General features: G+C 42.5%; 1 protein-coding gene across 1 annotated transcript in view; it reads right to left on the reverse strand.

Moving 5' to 3' along the window:
• Window positions 1-20,440: 20,440 nt before the first annotated feature.
• CEP78 (centrosomal protein 78) overlaps window positions 20,441-22,339 on the reverse strand; it is a 37,890-nt gene continuing 35,991 nt past the window's right edge. The window contains exon 17 of the mRNA XM_045085364.1: window positions 20,441-21,400. Coding sequence (XP_044941299.1) covers window positions 21,390-21,400 — 11 coding nt within the window. The 3' untranslated portion in view covers window positions 20,441-21,389. The remainder of the gene's footprint in view (window positions 21,401-22,339) is intronic.

A 22,339-nucleotide genomic window follows, 5' to 3' on the forward strand; every position in this document is an offset into this window, starting at 1 on the left:
GGTAGTAAATTAGATTAGTAAAAAGTTACAAGGGTTGTTTATTCAGGCTTCTCTGCTCTAAATTTTCCATCTCTCGTGAAAAGGATGTCTCTTTACGGCCTGGTAGGGGAGGGGACTTTTCAGAGGAGAGTGTTATTTCCTGCTTTCAGGGGGATGGGGGAGGGGCTGAGTGTCCTTCTTGCACAAGAAAATTTTATTTTTAATAATCAATATGCCAAAGTGGAACATTTCAGGGAAGCCTGTCCTTGGCCCCTCCACCTATACCCTGTGTGGTAGAATTCAGAGTCTGTGGATTTGCTGGTACACCTAGATGAATGTCTAGTCCAGGGTAAGCTCACAAGGATCTGTTGACTGAGAAAGACTGAGATTATAAATACTAGATCTGGGCGCCTGGGTGGCTCCCAGGCGCCAGGCGTGGTAGTTGGTTAAACAACTACCTTCGGCTCAGATCATGATCCCGGAGTCTCAGGATCGAATCCCGCATTGGGCTCCCAGCTCCACGGGGAGTCTGCTCCTCCCTCTGACCTTCTCTCCTCTCACGCTCTCTCTCACTCTCTGTCTCTCAAATAGATAAATAAAAATCTTTTAATTAATAAATAAATACTAGATCTACTATGATAATTTTCCTAAACCAAAGAGGTCTGTCCCAATGTTGAACTCTCTTCCTCTAGGGACAGAAAGCTGCTTGCCTTTATTTTTTTTTTTAAGGTTTATTTATTTATTTGAGAGACAGACAGAGCCAGTGCCCAGGCGTGCAAGCATGGGGGAGGGGCAGAGGGAGCAGGAGAATCTCAAGCAGACTCTCCCCGAGAGCGGAGCCTGATGAGAGACTCGATCTCATGACCCTGAGATCATGACCTGAGCTGAAATCAAGAGTCAGACACTCGAATGACTGAACCACACAGGTGCCTTGCTGCTTGATTCCCCACCCCATTCTGCAAGGTTTCAGAGGAGGGTACACCACAACTTCCCTCACCATCCTATTTAATCTCTTAGCAAGTCTATTAAACCTCAGAACTTTTCTCCACCCCATCACTTCTCTCTGTCTCTGCTTGCCTAGCCAAGCTCCCATGGTCTCTCTCTTCCCAGACTCCTAGACCTGGCCCCCTTGCTTTCACTTTGCCCTCTTAGAATCCATTCTTCAAACAGAGCAACAGTTGAAAAAACACACAGGAAAAAACACACATGAAGTAGATGTTATAACTGCGCTGCTTAAAGCCTTTAACATTGGGCCATTACCTTTAGAAAAAGACCCAAATTCCTAACAGGCCCACAGGATAATACCTGGCCTGGCCCTTGGTCCCCCTCTTGGCTCCTTTTTACTCCATCAGTCCTGGAAGCCTCTCAAGCTCTTTCCCTTCCTGGCATTCTCTGGCCTCCCCAAGGCTGGCTCTGCCCATCCCACAGTTCACACCACCTCCCACGTCTTGCCTGGTTACCTCAGCCACAGTGGCCCCAGCAGACCCTTCGGCCCCTTACCATATTTCCTACGCTATTTCTCTCAGAACTTGCCAGTCTCTGAAATACTCGTATACTTAGTCACTGTCCACCCTCTCACTAGAACACACGTGCTCTGAGAACTGAGACCACACCTGCCCTATTCACACCGTCCCCCGAGGATCAGCACCATACGTGCTTGGTAATACTTTTTGAGCAAATGTCCAGGGCAGGAAGAAGGAATTAACAAGGCTGACAGTCTTTGTTGCTAGGAAAAAGAACTTGCATCTCCTAATGCTCCAGAATTTTCTATAGTGAATATTAAAAACAATAATCATTTTTTTTTTATTCATTTGAGAGAGAGACAGTGAGAGAGAGAGCATGAGCGAGGAGAAGGTCAGAGGAAGAAGCAGACTCCCCATGGAGCTGGGAGCCCGATGCGGGACTCGATCCCAGGACTCCAGGATCATGACCTGAGCCGAAGGCAGTCGTCCAACCAACTGAGCCACCCAGGCGTCCCACAATAATCATTTTTTAAAAGTCGGTTATTTTTAGGGGTATCTGGGTGGCTCAGTTAGTTAAGCATCTGCCTTTGGCTCAGGTCATGATCTCAGGGTCCTGGGATCAAGTCCTACTTCAGGCTCCTTGCTCAGCGGGGAGTCTGCTTTGGCCTCTGCCCCTCCCCCGCCCCTCCCGAATGCTCATATGTACGCTCTCTCTCTCTCAAATAGATAAGTTAATTTTTTTTTTAAAGTTGATTATTTTTAAAGAGTAGGTGGGGACTGGCATTCGACCCTGAGAAAGTCTGGTGATCCTGGCCTACCACTTTGCCACATGGGGACTGCTGGGGCCCGTCCTGCCCAGGGCATGTGCTGAGACTGGAAGGCTCCTTCTGCATCGAGTATGAACACGTCGCCGTGCAATTAGAATTCTAGGCACATGTTTTCACTGGTAAGGGAGGCCGCAACGGGGATTCAGCAAACCTCTCACTGGCACTGGACCTGTCCGCACTACCCTGACCTGGTGCAACCCCCAGAGTTCACGGCAGCCCTCGGTGAGTTGCAGGTTGTGGAAACGATGCATTTTGTCAGGGAAGAAGGGGTCGATAGAGGAGCAGGGGGCAGGGGGTGGAGACAGAGTGCCTGCAGAGCCGCAAGGAATCTTGGAACGTCATCTCGTCATCTCGAATCATCCACCTACACATTCTCAGAGCCGGCCTCTCCCAGCATTGTCCTGAGGCAGCAGGGAGGAAAATGACTTCCCCTTAGAATCCCTTAGTCCCTCCCCTTTGACTGCCTGAGGTTTGGAGTGGAAGTTTACAGAACTGAGGAAGCGGATGAAAGACTGAAGACTTTTTCATGGATAACCATCTTTATATTGATGATGTCGGTCCTGGCATCCCTGTAACTCATATCGCCAAAAATCCTCAGGTTATACGGGATGACCTGGTGCCAGGCTGGCCCCGAGTCTCAAATCTCTAACCATGACTAAACTTCCTTGCATTAGTAACCAGGTAGACTGACCCTTTGGAACTCAGGGGTCGCAGGAAACTGTCTGCACTCTAAACGCCAAGGTTACAGATGGAAGAAAATGACCAAGTGTGCTTCTGAAGAAAAAAATGAAAAGCACCTGTCCTCTTTCAAACACCAAGGGATGATTCTCAGGTATTAAACTGAACTACTTCTGGTGTGTCTTACATCTGTCCTGGACTGTTTACAGCATTCACATCGTAAATCTCAGGCATTTATTGCAACGCCTCCAGCTTCTGATGAGGAAAAGGGATGGTTAGGGCTGGTCCTGCCCTCTGTGGCTCCACGGCTGCTACCTCTTGCTGAGGACTAACACCTGGTCCCACCTGGCAGAACGAGAACCGAAACCCAGATCAAGGATTTGTCTAGGGTCATCAAGAATCTGGTCAATCAAGCCAAGAAGATAACAGACCATTGCGTTCTGAGTCCCCAGAACATACCCTTTGTCTTATACACACTTCCTTGCTTTCAAAAATGACTTCAGGGGGCACCTGGGTGGCTCAGTTGGTGAAATGTCTGACTTCAGTTCGGGTCATGATCTCAGGGTCCTGAGATCGAGCCCCACTTTGGGCTCCTGTTCAGCAGGGAGTCTGCTTCTCCCTCTGCCTCTGCCTGCTGCTGCTCCTGTTTGTGCACTCTCTCCCTCTCTCGCAAATAAATAAAGAAAAACTTCAAAAATACTGGGTGATGGACATTGGGGAGGGTAGGTGTTCTAACGAGCACTGGGTATTACAGAAGACTGATGAATCTTGATTCTTGAATCTGATGTACTCTTGAAAGAATACATTATACGATAATAGAAGTAAATTTTAAAAAATTAAAATTAAAAATAAATAAATAAAGATCACTTCGAGGTGTCAGCAAGATTATTTAAATTCTCCCAGAAGAGGGGCGCCTGGGTGGCTCAGTGGGTTGAGCCGCTGCCTTCGGCTCGGGTCATGATCTCAGAGTCCTGGGATCGAGTCCCGCATCGGGCTCTCTGCTCGGCGGAGAGCCTGCTTCCCTCTCTCTCTCTCTCTGGCTGCCTCTCTGTCTACTTGTGATTTCTCTCTGTCAAATTAATAAATAAAATCTTAAAAAAAAAAAAAAAAAATTCTCCCAGAAGAGCACGAGCTCAGAAAATACAAACTGAACCCTGGGCGATCTGAGATCTAGAAAGGAAAGGGCATGGGCTGGGGAGGGAGTTGCGCTCACCCCACAGCTCCATCTCTGCTCCTCCAGAAAAATGCTGCGACCTCTCCAAAGTGCAGGCAAGAACTTCATAGAGTGTTCCCGTGCCTTTTGACAGGCATTGCTCCCCTGTTCTGCCAGCCCTGTTCTGCGGAACTGATCCAAGGTACCTCCAACAGCCTTGGTTACCCTTCCCCCATTTTTTTCTGTAGATCTGTGGTCCCTTTCCATCCCAAGCTCATTATCACCTGATTTCATCCACTTACCAGCAAGTTAGCTGCTGCTGTTAGGCTGGTCTTCAGTCCTTCTGGAATTGCGAGTGTAGGAGCAGGGTGGCAGAGGTCGACTCAGAGGAGAAGCACCGGTGATCTAAATGTAGAGACGTTTGTGTTAGAAACCCAGTGGCTGGAAGAGTCCCTCTTCTTCCCTACTTTTTGAACTCGGTGCATTTATACACAGTCTTGGTCCTCCGGGAAATATCTGGCACTTTGCCTTTGTCTTCTTGGATCTCTGTACCTAGGAAAAATGTTAACAGCATGTGAAATTTTCCCGAGGCATATTTAAACATGATTGCTTTTAAAATGTTCAAACATGGGCACCTGAGTGGCTCAGTCAGTTAAGAATCTGCCTTATGCTCAGGTCAGGATCCCAAGATCCTGGGATCGACCCCTTGTTGGGCTGCCTGTCCAGCGAGGAGCCTGCTTCTCCCTCTGCCCCTACCCCTGCTCATGCTCTCTGTTTCTCTCAAATAAAAAAATAAAATATTTTTTAAAATAAAAATAAAGTGTTCAAACATTATAGAAATTCAGAGCATAGGCAGAGAATGTCCAACTTTGAGACACTTTTACTTTAGGTACTGAGTCTATTTTTTGAATTGGTAATACATTCAGATGGTTCAAAATCAAACATATAAAAGATGTACAGTGAACAGTTCCTCATCCTCCACCCAGCTAGCTCCTATCTCAACTCCACTAGTAGATACCTTTGTCATTTCCTTTTGTGTCTCTTCAAGTTTCTTCAGCAAATACAGGCAAATATAAATATATGATTATTCCCTTTCTCCCTATTACACATAAGGTAACATAAGCACTGTTTTACATCTTGCTTTTTTATTGTACATAATAGATATTAAGCAAATTTTGATTAAGAATGTAAAAAAAAACAAACAGAAATAAAAGCCATATGAATATATGTGCACATGCATACACACGGGTCTGTGTGTGTGCCTGGGCATGCACACGTGCGTGCGTGCGTGTGTGCACGCGCATATACACACACACACACAAACACACACACTTTTGTTCTCCTTTTCTTTCTTTCTTTTGTATAGCTAAGCAAGATAAACGAATTAAGCTGATGATTGTTCAATCTACTCCTCTCCATGGGCCAGAGGAAGAAATATACCAGGGATAAGATCTGATGAGAAGATTCTGTTTGATGGGCTGTAGCAGAAGGTGGGAGTAGGTGAGCCCATGGAGGGGCCAGAACTGCTCAAGTTCCTGTCTTGCTTGCTCAGAAGAAACTGTGAGATCAGCTACTTTAGGGACAACCAAATTTGTAGCTGTCTCTCTACTTGGAACCATTCCACCCTTTGCTTCTTTCTATCACCAGGAAAGGAAAATGAGAGTACACCAAGAGAGAGAAACTAGAGAATGGGCTTCTTCTTCTCTATTCTTTACTAAATACAATGTCAATATAAATGCAGACCTCCCTCATCTGTCTGAGAATAAGATGTCCCCACAGTCCAGGTAGCCTCAGGCCCGGAACTGGTGGAGCTCACTCCTTAGCAGGCAGCCAACAAAGGATTTTTGCTATGAAGTTCAGCCAACTCTCTGAAAGCAGAATTATTGTAAGGAATCCTCTGACCCATTTTTTAATTTCTCCCAGCACAAACAAAAACTGAAAGTTAATGGGTCAACCAATGATAATCTTTAACTTTTTGAGCGCGCGCGCACACACACACACGCGCGCGCACACACACATGCTTCAAAGGAACAAGCAAGCATATTTTGCAGAGGGACATATCCTATTCAAGAGACACGACACTACTCCCCTTCCTCACCACACAGACGAGATATTTCCTGAAAAGAACAGAGAAATCCCAAAGTGTTTTGTTTAAGAACAACAATCCCAGGCTGTTGAGAGGCTCTGACATAGTTAGGTTGGGGGAAATCACACCTACACCGGGAGTTTTTCCAAGCCTTCCAAAGTAGCAACTCCAACCACTGCCCAAACAGCAGAACTCAACTCTGTCTGCATATCCCCTGCATTTTCAGCCACTTCTGTCCTGCAAGAAAACATCAGCCCGTGCATAGTAGCATTGAGCCTCAGGAGCAGAAAATGCCAAGGACAGTTGGTGATTCTTCTTTCTTCTGCCTTCTTTTTATGCCCTATAATGTCAATAACAGGTATCCTCTCTTTATTAAATATCTGATATTTCAGCTGGGGAGATACAGGGTACACCATCTCTTCGTGTCTTACTCCCTCTAGCCAACACAGGAAGGACTAACGTTTAAACCCTGTTAAAATGAGCAAGACTTGGGACGCCTGGGTGGCTCAGTGGGTTAAGCCGCTGCCTTCGGCTCAGGTTATGATCCCAGGGTCCTGCGAGATTGAGTCCCACATCGGGCTCCTTGCTCGACAGGGAGCTTGCTTCTCTCTCCGCCTCTGCTTGCCTCTCTGCCTGCTTGTGTGCTCTCTCTCTCTCTCCTTCTTGCTGACAAATAAATAAATAAAATCTTTTTTAAAAATGAGCAAGACTTAGGCAAAGAGTTAAAGGCAGAGTTGGGGTCAAAACCAAGAGAAGACTCAGTAGCATAAATCAAACTGACATTTCGATAGTTGAAAGAATATAAGCTGAAATGCGCTTTGGATGGTATTGTCTAGCTCCCTCGTTTTATGGAATTCTAGAAGATAAATCATTTAGATGGTGCAGTTAATGATGGAGCAGAAGCCAGAGTCCAGTGTTCAAGCCAACTTCCTGCGACTCCCTGTTTTCTCAGGAAGGGAAGTCAGTAGCCTAATGTTGCACTGATTTATCTTCGAGGGACTCTCCTTGTCCTGTGGTGCTGGGTGTCCCATGCAGATATGCGCTGGGCTGCATCCCTGGACTCTTTCCACTGAAAATGACAGAAATTCAACTCTGACCAACTCAGGCAGAGGAGAAATGAATCCATTCATGGAACTGGGAGCCAACCCCCAAGGCGGTGGGCAAGGGTGAGGCTTTGCTTCAAGGACAACCTGGACAAAACCCCCACGCACTGTAAGCTGTGATTTTGCACATGTTTTTGTCCCCCATTTTTGTTTTTCTTTTCACACCATTTTGTTCTCTCAGACTGGCTTTCTCCTCAGGCCTGAAACCATGGCCAGGGACTGTCCCGTCTTTGCCATGAGAGAAGGGACTGTCTTCCCTTGCTTCTAGTTCAAAATCACCTTGAAAGGACTCTGGGGCCTTTGGGTCACACACTTACTCCTGCACCCAGGGGTGTGGAGCAGTAGGACTGGCAGCACCCCAATACTGAAGTGAGGTAGGATCAGCTTAATCCCACAGTGGGACAGTCTTCACAGAGGAAAGGCAGAGGGCTGAGAAAGCGAACACTATATATCCCCTCTCCTTCCCCTCCTTTGCATAGTTTGGCTTGATGACCTCATTCAAATTCTGTCAATAATCAGAACTCTTAGCTGTTTTGCTGATGTACACTGTCTGTCAGACATTCCAGTTCATCACCCATGCGGGTAAGACTACTCAGTATGAGGTATTGGCCCAGTGGAAAACCAAGTTTCAACAGAAAATCAATGATTAACATTTTTATCCTGAACCAAAGTGCTAGGTGACATTACAAAAGAAAGACATTTTTATTTTAAAATCACTAAATCCTTACTGCTGCAAATTGCACATGACCTTAAATGAACTCAGAAGATCATATATCATTGGGAAATACTGATCGTGTAAGAACACTGTATCCTAGGGCTTCAGCAAAAAAAGAAAAAAATAAATAAAGACTCTGTCTCTCTTGCCCTTCCTGTCCTGGCATCTCAGATTGAACTTCGGAGATTTATTAATTTCATTGTTCTCGGCTTAGACAACTCGGAGAGTTGACACCTCTTTCTTTTACTGGTTAAAAAAAAAAATACAGAATTGTTTCTTCTGCAAAAATTCCAATGACTCTTCAGTTTCATTTATGATTTTCTTTACCACAGACATTTTTCAGCCACAGGATTCCAGAGCTTTCCAGAATCTCACTGGTCTCAAATTATATGAAGGCCGGCGGCAGCAGCAGCGGACACTCAGGGCTCCTTTCTTCATAGGAGTGGAGGCTCAGATGTTCTGCGCGGACACTGCCCACTGGCCACAATTGATGGCTTCGAGAGTTAGCCCCCGATGCAAGGGGCGTTCATCACAATCTTAAAAAAAAATTGTGGTAAAATACAAATAACCAAAAACTCTACCATCTTACTCATTTTTATATGGACAGTTCAGTAGTATTAAGTACATTCATACTGTTGTGCAACCAACCACCAGAAGGCGTCCAGCTTGCAAAACTGCAACTCTTTACCCCGTTAAACAACTTCCCCTCCTCCCAGCTCTGGCTGCTGTCATTCTACTTCCTGTCTCTGTGCATGTGACTACTCTCTTGTACATCGCATAAGAAAAAAACCAGTATTTACTCCCACAGGACTAACACGCTCACCACACTTCTGACACGGGAGGGGTGAGCGCTTTCCCCCACCAAGCAATTCTGCTACACCAGCTGAGGCTCCTACAATTTAACTTGCTTCTGACCTCTCTGCCTCATGTTAGCATCAGATCCCACAGGGTAAGGGATCAGTCCCTCAAGACTTTCGATGCCAACAGCAAGAAGTAGGTCCCCAGTTTACCCACGTCTTCTGTCTGACTTGGCTACAGCTAGAGGTTTGCATGACCTTCTCCCCCACTGGATTCAATTGTTTGCTGGAACAGCTCACAGAACTCAGGGACACTTACTTCTATCTACCAGGATATAACAAAGGATATGGAAGAACAGCCAGATTAAAAAAAATACATAGGGCGAGGTCTGGGAGGGTTCTAAGGGCAGGAGATCCTGTCCCCTGTATGGCCCACGACACCCTCCTGGTACATGGATGTGTTCATCGACCTGGAAGTTCTCAGAAGCCTATACTACTGGAACTTATTTTGAGGTTTTCTCACGTAGGCATGATCAATTATTAACTCCATTTCCAGCCCCTCTCTTCTCTTTAGAGAAGGAGGAGCCGAGCTGAAAACTCCAAGCTACTAATTATGTCTTGTTTCTTTGGTGACCAGCCCCCAACCAGGAGCCATCTGGAAGCCCACCCCCAGAGTCACCTCATCAGAACAAGAGATGCTTCTAGTGCTCTTATCACTTAGAAAATCACAAGGGTTTTAGGAGCCCGATGCCAGGATTCAGGAGCCCATGTATACAGATTTTAAATATATGTATTTTAAAGACTAATATATCTATTTTCTATTACCTCATATATGTATATACCACATTCTGTTTATCCTTTCATTCATCAGTGGATGCTTGGGTGCCTTCCACATTTTGGCTACTGTGACTAATGTTGCCATGAATATGGGTGTGCAAGTACATATTTGAGACCCAGCTTTCAGTTCTTTGAGGTATATATTCAGAAGTGGAGTTGCTGGGTCATATAATAGTTCTATTTGTAATTTTGGGGCAAACTCCATACTGTTTTTAGTAGTGGCTGCACCATGTCACATTCCCACGAACAGGGCACAAGGCTTCCTCTTTCTCCACGTCCTGACCAACCGTTGGTACTTTCTGGAGTTTGTTGGTTTGTTAGAGTAGCCATCCTAATGGGTGTGAGGTGGTTTCCCTAGGATTTCTAACTGGAACTGAGGAAGATGGTCATTCTCTCCAAGGACAGAAGCCATGGTGGTGGGACTCCAGAGTTAAGTATTATATTTTCTTGACACGTGAAGGAACACAGCCTGTGTTGTTTCGGGGATGCTAATTAATTCTACTGTTCTTCCAAGTTCTGAACCCAGCTGAAACCTATTCACGGAATCCCAATAGGCCCTAAAGGGGATTAAAATAGCCACTTGAGTACTTTTCAAGGGGAGCTGCAGCCTAGGAAGGAGGGCCAAATCCAAACTATCTTTGGATAGCGCCTTCTTCCTTCACGGGATGGAATGGACTTACCAGGCAATGGCAGGCTGTGGGGACAGGCAGGATCCAGAAGATATCCAGAAGGAGGAGGCCGAGCCTGTGTGATGAACAACCCCCCTGCTGACCTCAAACAGGCAGAATAAGGCCCTCCATCTTGGGAGAAGGAAGGGCGCCTGACAAGGAGAACGAACGCTGAGAGCCTAGAAGTTCTGAGAAATCAGACACTCAGCTTTACGGACTTCAGCTGACCCAAGAAGGGAGGGGGAAAACGTCTCTCTCCTGACGTCCCCAGTGTTTCTAACATTTGGGTTTCTTAACACACACAGCTTGGCCCTGCGCAAGTGCAGCCATTCTTCCTGGGAAAACGTTGAGTGCTCCCCGGCCTCATCAGCGTCCCCTTGTGAGTCCTCCTGAGGTCAGCCATGGGACCTCGAAGGCTCTGAAGTGGGTCTCAGTGGAGCACGGATTAAACTCCCCCAAGCCCAGCCCAATGCTCTGGCCTCAAAATGCACTCCGCAGTCTGTCTTCCATCTTGGATTTTCCCAGGTAAGGCATTCATTCATTCGCTAGAGCTCACTGGACATTATGCAATGAATTCAAATGAGGCATAAATCCATTCCAAAGAATAAATGCCGGCTATATTAAAATGCCCTGATTTGAACTGTATGAAATGCCTCACATTATTAAATTCTCAGGGAGGAATTAAAGTCTAAAAAAAAAAATTAATATCCTTTCTCTTGAAGGTTGAGCTCTACAGAAATTAAAAATCCACAATTATTTCCTGCCCACTTTCCCTTCAGTTCGGGGTCAGTCCGAGGGGGCTCGTTCAGCGACGGCGGGAGAGTCGAATTCTTTCCACAGCGGCCTCCACGGCAGCACAGTCTCGGCTTCCGGTTCTCCAGGCGGTCGCTTCTTGCGCTGTTTGTGTGGAGTCGCTGACTTGTGAACCGAAACTCAGCTGGGAGAGACCCACGTTGGCGGGGTCAGTCCTGCCGCCACGGAGCCCTCCCCACGGCTTGCATAGGGCCAACCCTGGCCCGAGGCCCCTGTGCTGTGGGGGGAGCCCTCCTCAGAAGCGGCTTCTCCTCAAAACCCACCTCAGGGAGACATCTTGGCCTGGGACGTTAAGACTCGCCTCATTCCGGCAGGGACCCTGTCTCTTCCTCATGGGCCTTTGAAGTCCCTGAGGAGATGAAGCTGCTGCTGATTCCGCTGAAGTCCCCGGCAAGGGCTGAAGCTTCAACGTTGTTAGTCAGACGGCCGCCGGCCCGCAAGGCCCATTTCTCAGCCAAGGCGCGACGCATTGACTCTCCTTCAAGGGAGAACGAGGGAGACGAGACATAGGCGGAGAGGCATCTTTTTGTTGTAGAGAAGAGTGACAGGGACAAACCCTAAGTGATTACAATCTCTCTGTGAATTGTGGAACAGAGTTAGCACCCGTGAGTGGAAAGTTCCATGCTGGTCCTGTTTATAAAAGGAGATACCTGAGTGCTTGCTTTGGCAGCACATTTGTTGAAATTGGGACAAAAAGGGAATACCTTTAAGGTATGGCAAAATCAAGGACAACTGAGGGTTGTAGGCCTGAGGCTTTATTTTAACCCAAAGCACTAAAATCTTAAGCCCCAGTAAAAGGTTCAGGGTAAATCTGCTCCTATCAGTGAAAGAAAACACCCAACTTCACCTTATCAGTTGTATTCAAAACCCAGGCCTTGAAGACTATGGACTTCACTCTGTATAAGAGGAGTGATTTCTGCAAAAAGTTATTATTTATTTTTAAGTAGGCTTCACAACCCTGAGATCCAGACCTGAGCCGAAACTAAGAGTCCAACGCTTAACCAATCCAGCCAGGTGCCCCTGGAAAACGTTATGTAATTTTATATTTAATTGTTAAAAATAAAAAATGAATGGAAATCTATAACAAAATTTTTGAGGATTAGCCAATTTAAACTTATTATTTAGTTACAAGATTATTACATTAACTTCATTGGAGAAGAGAGCAACTATAGAAAATAATATAAGCATCCATAAGGAACGGGAAACCAAGAAAACCATGTTCCATAGCTTCAAATATGCCTTTCTTGCCAATCAACCCAAAAAACAGCCAACTGTTCACTAGACTTTTAGCAGTAGCTTGAACCAGGGTATGACTGATAGAAAGGGTATGAAGATAACACCTTTGACCCCTCATAGGTTTTCAAGTCTTGGAATAATATGTGAAAATGTCTTCTACCTGATGTACAGTAAGGCACTAGATTCTCTCCTGCTTTCCTTTTTTTTTTCAACACCTTTGACCCCTCATAGGTTTTCAAGTCTTGGAATAATATGTGAAAATGTCTTCTACCTGATGTACAGTAAGGCACTAGATTCTCTCCTGCTTTCCTTTTTTTTTTCTTTTAAAAAACATTTTATTTATTTATTTGAGAGAGCGAGAGCATGCACGTGGAAGGGCAGAGGAAGAGGAGAGAGAAAATCTCAAGCCATCTCCCCACTGAGTGCAACGCCCAACGTGGGGCTCAACCCCATGACTCTGAGATCATGACCTGACTCTGAGATCATGACCTGAGCTGAAATCAATAGTTGAGAGCTTAACTGAGCCACCCAGGCGCTCCAATGTAAATCTTTCTTAAGAAAGATTTAGTTGGACTTTGGCGTAAATAAATTAGAGCTATTTACTAAGTTGATTTTAGGTTCTTTTTTAATTGAAATATTTTTGACATATAACATTTTGTTAATTTAAGGTGTAGAACGTATTGATTTGATACATTTGTATGATTGTCATTGTAGCGGTAGTCAGTACCTGTACCAATCACACAGCTATCATTTCTTTATTTATTTGGCCGAGAAGCAGGCAGAGAGAGAGGAGGAAGCAGGCTCCCCACTGAGCAGAGAGCCCAATGCGGGGCTCGATCCCAGGAACCTGAGATCATGACCTGAGCCGAAGGCAGAGGCTTTAACCCACTGAGCCACCCAGGCGCCCCCGCTATCATTTCTTTCTAGTGGTAGGAGTAATCACGATCTAGTCTCTTAGCAAGCTTGATGATTATTTACTACACTGCGATTACATCTATAGGACTTACTTAGTACTTGTTGTAAGTTTGTAGCCTTACACAACACTTCTCCTATCCCCTCTCCGCATTTTTGTTTTTTCACACCATGGCCAAATTTTATCATAAGATAAAATGACCTGGGATTATCCAGTTTTAAGATCCTTGTGAAGTGTTTTTTTTTTGGTATTTCTGGCATAGAGATAAAAGCCTCCTCCACAATGAAGGACGTTGAGGACTGTCTTTCTCGGAGACCTTAAAATAAACCACTGGTCAAAGTAATCCTCACTGGTCACTCAGGAACAAAGTTAATGATTATCTAATCTATAGGAGGTGTCCTTATTTAATTCTAAACTGCTTGGTTGTTTTTCTGTTTTTCGCTATTAAATTCACACTAGTTTAAAATTTACAAACTGTACTAAGAGGGAATGAGCCCTTTCAACCCTTACAATAAGTACATTATGTGCCTTGTGAGCAACATCAAGTGAGGCCTTTAAATCATAGACATTTGCCTTTTTTTTTTTTTAATTCTTTGACCAAATTACATTTTTAAGATTCTGCATAGACGCATCAGTGTGAAAACTTGGTCTTTCACTGTAACGAAAGGATTTTTTTTGTTTTTTTTAGAGGGGAATCTCACATAAATTACCTCACATAAATTACTAGCTCAAGAAAGCTGAGCTTTGCAAGGAATGCACAAATGGAGGACTTTGCCCTATAGAGGAACCAAGCAAAGGTGGGAAAGCCTTGCATTTTACACCTGCTGCAGTTTGGTCAAGAGTGGTCAGAACACATGTCTGAAGCATTCTCCCCAGTGTTTTCATACCACAGCTCATGACCCCATAGTGGATTGTGAAACCTACTTAGTGGGTTGCAAACAGAATTTTCTTTAAAGGAATGAAACAGAACAGAACATACTAGAGTGTCACTAGAAGTACAGTAAGAACTGTTTGATGAAATTTTCCACTCGCTCTGTGTGCACACAAGGCAGTTGTGGGCCAGGACAATCACCTTTTCCTTTGTATAAAGTATAATTTTTACTGTGGGTTGTGGTTAAAAAAAAAAAAAAAAGGCAGTTTGAATATACTATGTAGGAAGCCGCCAGGGGTACAAAGCTCTGAGAGGTTACATGGTAAAGCTCATTTTCCACATGGATACTAGGACAGACATTTTAAAAAAATAAATGGACACAGGACATAACATACAGGATGACAGATCATATGTTTGTATTTTCCAAGGTCTCTGTGATGAACTCAGGGTCATGAGTTCAAGTCCTATATTGGACTCCACATTGGGCATGGAGGCTACATTGAAAAAAAAATCAAATAACTTAAAGTGGAGTAAAATATGAAAAGCCCCCGTTTGTCCCTCCACATAGTACTACTGCCTTCTGCAGAGTCACCGTCAACAACTTGATATGTATTATTATTTTCTAGGCACGCACAGACCCAAATGTATATCAGATATTTGTAACCAAATAAACATAAAAAGTGTGCAATAAGTATTATGGCAGGACTTGTTTTTCGTATCAGTATGTCCTTTTTGTCTTATTTTTAAGGTAATCTGTACACTCACCGTGGGGCTCGAACTCAACACTGATATCGAGTTGCATGCTTTCCTGACTGAGCCAGCGACGTGCCCCGTATCAGTACATCTTAAAAATATTTCCATGTCCATACTACAGAGCTGCTGTTTTTATCTGCTGCAGAGTACTGCGTGGTAGGAACTGATAAGTCCTAATTCAATAATTTCCACATTTATGTACAATTATATTGTTTCTTTTTTATTATTTCAAAATATGCTTCAATACACATTCTTATTACTGACTTTTAGGACACTTGTGTAAATATTTCTTTAGGCTGGATGCTTAGAATCATGGTTATTAAACCAGAGGCTAGACACATTTTAAATATTGACATACACTGCCAAATTGTCCACCCCAAAAACTGTATGGACTTAAACTTCCTTTAGCAACAAGAGTGTTCTTTGCCCACATAATCTCCAGCACTAGCTGTCATCAGTCATTCCGTATCTGCCACTTCAAGGACTGAGAAATACTATTTCACTTTAATTTTTGATTTCTTATGAAGCTGAATGTTTATGTTTTTCTATATAAAAGTATTTTTATATTCTTTGTCCATTTTTTTCTCTGGTTACTAACTATGCTTAACTTGTTAGGTTTTACGTATTTCCCCAAACTTTTGTCTATTTGTGTACAGAAGTTTGACTTTTTTTTTTTTTTTTTAAGATTTATTTAACAGAGAGAGAGAGAGAGTGAGTGCAGGGAAGCGCGCACAAGTGGGATGCAGAAAATCTGAAGTAGACTCATGCTGAGCTTGGAGCCTGATCTCAGGACAGTGAGGTCAGGACCTGAGCTGAAACCAAGAGTGGGACACTTAACCCACTGCACCACCCAGGCGCCCCAGAATTTTAACACTTTTTTTTTAGTGTGGGCAAATCTATCAGTTTTTCTTTTGTGGAGACTGGGTTTTGCATCTTGCTTAAGAGGGCCTTCCTCACCCCATTTATTAAAAGTCGTTTTCTGATATTTCTAGTTATTTTTGTATTTCATCTGGATTTTATTTCTTTTCCATGGTATGAAAGAAGAAAATGTTTTCCAAGTAATGACTAATCAGAACATAATTTACTGAATAGTTCAAGTCTTCCTTACCTATTTGTAATGCATTCAAGTACTAAATTCCTGCGTATACATACATATCTCTGTTCCTGGATTCTCTGTTCTGTGCCTTTAACCTATTTGATTATTCCTGTGCCGGTACCACACTATTTCATAACTTTGGCTCCCTGGACTGCTTTGATTTCGATAATGTTTTGTGCACGGTCTTCCAGATGAGAATTGTGATCAGGTTGTCCTATCCATTTAAAAACCTTGTTTTGGTTGTATGAAATTGCTTTGAATTTACAAGTTTATTTGGTGGAATGGACACATTAACTGTACTGGGTCTTCCCCTTAGAACTGTGGCATGCCTCTCCATTTGGGGTGAGTCTTTTTTAATATCCTTCAGCATAGATTATTTTTTATTATTATTCATAGGCGCCTTCACATTTCTCTGTTAACCTTATTTCTACATGAATGGGATCTTCTCCTCCATACATTTCCTAACTGGTTATTGCTGGTGTATAAAAAGGTTTTTGGTATTGGCGTTGGGTGTTGTGCCCTGATTGCTTACTGAGCTTCTCGTAAATTATAATACCATGCCAGTAGATGATCATTAGTTTCCTTTTTGTCCCAAAACATTTATTTACGATGACAACTGTCTTACTTTGTGTTGTGTATACTTTTTGGTACTATCTTTGGGCAGAGGAGAGGGAGAGGGAATCTCAGACTCTCTGTGGAGCGCAGAGCCTGACTTAGGGCGTGATTTCATGACCCTGAGATGAACGGAGATGAAATCAAGAATCGAATGCTTAACCAGCTGAGCAACCCAGGCATCCCAGCATTTACCTTTTTAAAAGAAGTTCTCATACTACCTTTCCAATTTCCCCTTAATTACTTGGTCTATTTACATTTTCTACTTCTTATGTATTTTTAGTTCTGTTTTTTTAAGGTCCTCACATTTCATCTAGTTCTTTCAAATTTATTGGAATGAAGCTATATAGTCACATTAAGAGCAAATTGTAATAGTACTCCCTTCTAATTAAAAAAGTCTCTATATGTACGTTATCTTTCTAAAAATTATTCTCATTATACATTTTTGTTCGTTACTTCTTGCTATTTTTATATTTTTCAGAGGTTTGCCTTTTAGTGGTTTTTACTTTATAACCTTTTAATTTTATTGATCAAAATATGTTTTCTATTTTATTAATTTCTGCTTTTAACTTTTAAATCCCTTCTTTCAGCTTACCTTGTTTTCTGGTTTCTAAAGTTAAGTTTTATTTCACTCATTTTCTGACTTCTCCCCTCCGTCCTTCCCACCTTTTTTTAAAAGACTTTATTCCTAAGTAATCACCACACCGAGTGTGGGGCTCAAACTCACAACCCAGAGATCAAGTTACATGTTTCACTGACTGAGCCAGCCAGGTGCCCCTATTTTCAATTTTATTTCTTAAAAAATAAGTCAAACCTATAAATTTGCCCCAACATGTTATTTAGCAGAATCTCTCAGGTTTTGAGAAATAACTTTTATTCATTCTAAATTGCCTATAATATGTTTTGAGCTCCCCCGTCAATGATTTAATGAAAGGTATAAAAGGTAATTAAAACATTTCCAAGTGGACTAATTTTGTTGCTAGTTTTATTACATTTTGCAAAGAGAACACGATCTGTAGAATCTTTGCATTTTTACAAGTTTTCCCCCTCATATCAACCATTTTGATTATTTCATAGGTCTTCCAAAAGAACATGGATTGTATTCATGGTGGATACAAGATACTTAGGAGATAATACCTTCCCTATCTTGACCTATCAATGGTAGGGGGTAGGACCTGAGATTTCTGCTTTAACATTATTATTATTTTTTAAGTTTTTATTTATTTATTTGACAGAGATCACAAGTAGGCAGAGAGGCAGGCAGAGAGAGGGGGAAGCAGGCTCCCCGCTGAGCAGAGAGCCCGATGCAGGGCTCCATCCCAGGACTCCGGGATCCTGACCTGAGCCAAAGGCAGAGGCTTTAATCCACTGAGCCACACAGGTGCCTCTTGCTTTAACATTATTATACAGTACAAATGAGATGGGAGGGAGTACAGTCCCATGATTTAAAAAAAAAAATTATTTATTTGACAGAGAGAAATCACAAGTAGGCAGAGCAGCAGGCAGAGTGAAAAGGGGAAGCAGGCTCCCTGCTGAGTAGAGAGCCCTATTTGGGGCTCCATCCCAGGACCCTGAGATCAGGACCTGAGCTGAAACCAGAGGCCCAACCCACTGAGCCACCCAGGCGCCCCCAGTTCCATGATTTTTGACCTATGTATGGGTTCGTATTACCACCACCACAATCATAATCACAATCGTAATCCAGAAGTTCATCACTGAAGGGTACACCTCTGCACAGCCTCTTTGTAATCAAATCACCCCCCTTCCCCCAAACTTGACAACCACGGATCTATCCTCTAACACTATAGTTTTGCTTTTTCAAGAATGTCAAATACATGAAATCATGGAGTATGTAACTTTTGGGCTTCTTAGCATAGGACTTTGAGATCTATCCAAACTGTTACATACGTAATTCATTCCTTTTTATTGCACATGTGGATAACACTATCATTTGCTTATTCACTCGCCTGTTAGAAGACATTTTGGTGATTATGAATGGAGCTGCTATAAACATTCATGTACAGGTTTTTATATGAACACGAGTTTTCATCTATTTAGAGTGAACACCCAGGAGTGATGGTGGGGTCATATGGTATGTTTAATGTTTAGAGACTGCCAATCTGATTTGAGTGGCCACATTATTTTGCATCTCTGCCAGCAGTCTATGAGAATTCCCATTGCTCTGCATCCTTGTGCCACATATTTTTTTAATTTTAGCCATTCTGATAAGTGTGTAGTGGAAGACCTACTGATTTTGGAGAGATGTGTTAAATCCTCTCTCATAACTGGTTTGTCCATTTTTCCTTACATTTCTAAAGTTTTCACTCTGTAAATTTTGAAACTGAGTTTTAAGGTTGCAGATGTATTTTAAAAAATCTTTGAGCAAGGGGTGCCTGGGTGACTCAGTTGGTTAAGCATCTGCCTTTAGCCTGGGTCATGGTCTGGGGTTCTTGGGATCAAGCTTCACATCGGGTTCCCTGCTTATCAGGGAGTCTGCTTCTCCGTCTCCCTCTACCCCTCAACCCTGCTTGTACTCTCAATCTAAAATCTTTTTAAGAAATAATGTTAAGAAAAATCTTTCAGCAAACTATACTTTTTATTAGTCAAAAAGAAATGCTTCGGGCACCTGGGTGGCTCATACATTAGGCATCTGCCTTCATCTCAGGTCACGATCTCAGAGTCCCGGGATTGAGTCCCATGTTGGGCTCCCTGCTTGGCGGGGAGCCTGCTTCTCCCTCTCCCACTCCCCTTGCTTATGCTCCCTCTCTTGCTGTCTGTGTCAAATAAATAAATAAAATCTAAAAAAAAAGAAAGAAAGATAAAGAAATGCTTTTTTCTTTGTCTCCTTTAATGGTTTTCATTTTGGATTCTATTTATTCTTTTTAGCCAGAAGTTAACAAAGCCACATCCACTTTTGTTAGCATCTGTCTGGCATACCTTTGTCTGTTTCTTTATAATCCATGATAATTTAGATTTGCTTTTTGTAAATACTGCATAGTTGGATTTTGTGTTTTTACTCAAGCCTAAGGAATATAATAATAAATAAGTATTATAAATAAGTATTTAGCCTACTCACACTTACTGTGAGAAAAGCATTTGGTCCTCTTTTTTTTCTATATAACTTGTTGCTTTTCTCTTTCTTGACTTCTCTTAGATTTTTAAATTCCACTCCCCATTCCTGGTTGTTGGTAGCTATGAAAGTTGTTGACATGTATTCCCTTCTCTCTCCTTGTCTTGGCACACACTAAGTCTGCACTCTGCTTCCCTGCTCTGAACTCAGGCATGGCCATGTGACACTCTTGGGCTAACGAAGTGTGAGAAGTGGCATGTGTGCAGAAGCTGTAAGTAAGTGAATGTTGCCCCACTCTCTTTTTCCTTGGGTATTACAACCAGTAACATTCTAAATAGGGATGCTTCATCAGCTGGCTCCCAGGTTAAGGGTGATATGGAGCTCACTTTATTTTCCCATAGGCAGTAATATTCATTCAGACTTTTCTGATTATAGACATCTCATGATTACAGAGGGGAACAGCAGGTCGCATGGCATCATCAGTTGCTTTGATTTAAAATCTTATCATGGGGATGCCTGGGTGGCTCAGTGAGTTAAGCCTCTGCCTTCAGCTCAGGTCATGATCTCAGGGTCCTGGGATCGAGCCCCACATCAGGCTTTCTGCTCAGCAGGGAGCCTGCTTCCTCCTCTCTGTCTCTGCCCACCTCTCTCTGCATACTTGTGATCTCTGTCAAATAAATAAATAAAATCTTTTTAAAAAATGAAATAAAATCTTATCACAGATTCACTATTCAGTTTGCTTAGGAATTCTTAGAGAAAAATTTTTTAGTTGTTGAGTAAGCAGTCTAATACTGAAATCTTGTGTTTTCTCATTAATTCCCCAAGTATTCGTGTGCTTATTATATGCCAACTGCTTACTACTTGTGGAATTACTATACATCTGAGTTTGTGGAGAACTTGTACTTTTCTTTCATAATATTTACCTTTCATCCCTTTACAGGGCATATTGGGGGATCTCTCAAATATTGCATTTCATGAATTTAAGCTTCAGCTGAACCCATTCTGCGATCTAGCCCATCTTCTGAGTGGTTTTTCATAAGCATATTTTTAATTTTTAGAAATTAAATATTTCTTTTTCCTAGCATCTTATTCCTTATGGATACAACATGCTTATGACTCTCTGAAGAACTTAATCATATTCATTTTTAAATTTCTTTTGTTTCTTCTACTAATTACTTTCTTGAACAGGTTAATTTGTTTTAATTTGCTCTTGCCTTTTACAATACTGGTTTTCTTCCTGATTCTTGGCATATTTATAGATACGGATCTAAGATTATAGTTTGAAGTGATTTTCCTTAGCCAAATAATTGTCTCACTTTCAGCAAACACAAATGCTGATCATGGCACCTCTTGTGATTAGAAAGGGAGTGGCTGGTCCCCACAGCCAGAGTGAATGGGTCCCCACAGTCAGAGTGAATGGGTGGCAGCACATCTTCAGTTCCTCCTTGGGGTCATCTGGATAACACCCTTCTTCTCTGATCCCAGTGTGTTCTGCATTAGAACTCCTACCTCAAAGTAGGTAGGAGCCTTTCTGAGCCTTAGCCTGGTGTTAAAGTCCAGAATTAGGTGCTTCAGAGGTGCAAGGAATAGCTTAACTATTTCACTCTTTAATTAACTGATCCTTTGATAATCTATTTTTTATCTTCTAGTAATTCCACTGTTCATTTTCTTGTTTTCCAATTCTGCTATTAATCTATTTTTAATATTTCTCCAGTCATTTCAGTGAGATTCTGGAAGAGTAAAAGAATGTATTCAGTCATCTCTGTTAAGTGATAGGCTCCAGCATACAGTTTATAATCAGAATCTTTAAAAAAAATTGTCATCGCCTATCTTGCTGATCCTCTGAAAATCTTGAGATTAGGGATTATCCATGTGAAATAGGACTTCTTCCTGGACACAGTACTGGACAGTAATGGAAAAGTAATTATTGCAATAGTAATTATGACCCTTTGTAATTATGTGTGGATTTAAGGGAGGAGTACAAACTCCTTGCTAGAACTGTTTTAAAGACTTCAAAAAACTCCTCTTTGCATAGGCTGCACATACTCTGGTAATCATTCAGCAAAGGTACACTGTAACTTCTCAGTAAATGTAGAGGCTTGTAACTTCCTCTAACCCAGATGAAAATACTGTATTTCAGTGAAGTGACATTGCTTCAGGTGTGGTATTAGAAGTTTAACACCAAACTTCTAAAATCCTCACTTTAAATGACAAAATATCCACATCGATGATTCTTTTTTTTTCTTTTTTTTTAAAGATTTATTTGAAAGAGAGAGCAAGTACCTTTGCAGGTGCATAAGCAGGGGGAGGGGCAGACAGACAGACTACTTGCTGAGCAGGGAACCTGACGTGGGGCTCATCCCAGGACCTTAAGATCCTGACCTGAGCTGAAGGCAGACACTTATCTGATTGAGCCATCCAGGCACCCCGATGATTCTTAATGAAATCATTTCAAATGATTTTTTAAAAAGTTACATAAACGATGCAACTATTTTAAAACTGTAATTTTGAACTTGTCTTTAAAAAACTGGTAAAAGAAAACGGAGGTTCTCAGCATAAACTCACTTCTACTTCTTCCTAATGCTGTTTCACCCCAAACTTGCCAGAATGCATCCCACTTGAAGAGTACAAGTCATTCTTAACATATTTTGCAATGTGAACTGTATTCC

This window comes from Mustela putorius, unplaced genomic scaffold, assembly GCF_011764305.1.
Source record: "Mustela putorius furo isolate JIRA1106 unplaced genomic scaffold, ASM1176430v1.1 tig00000854_pilon_pilon_pilon, whole genome shotgun sequence".
NCBI lineage: Eukaryota > Metazoa > Chordata > Mammalia > Carnivora > Mustelidae > Mustela > Mustela putorius.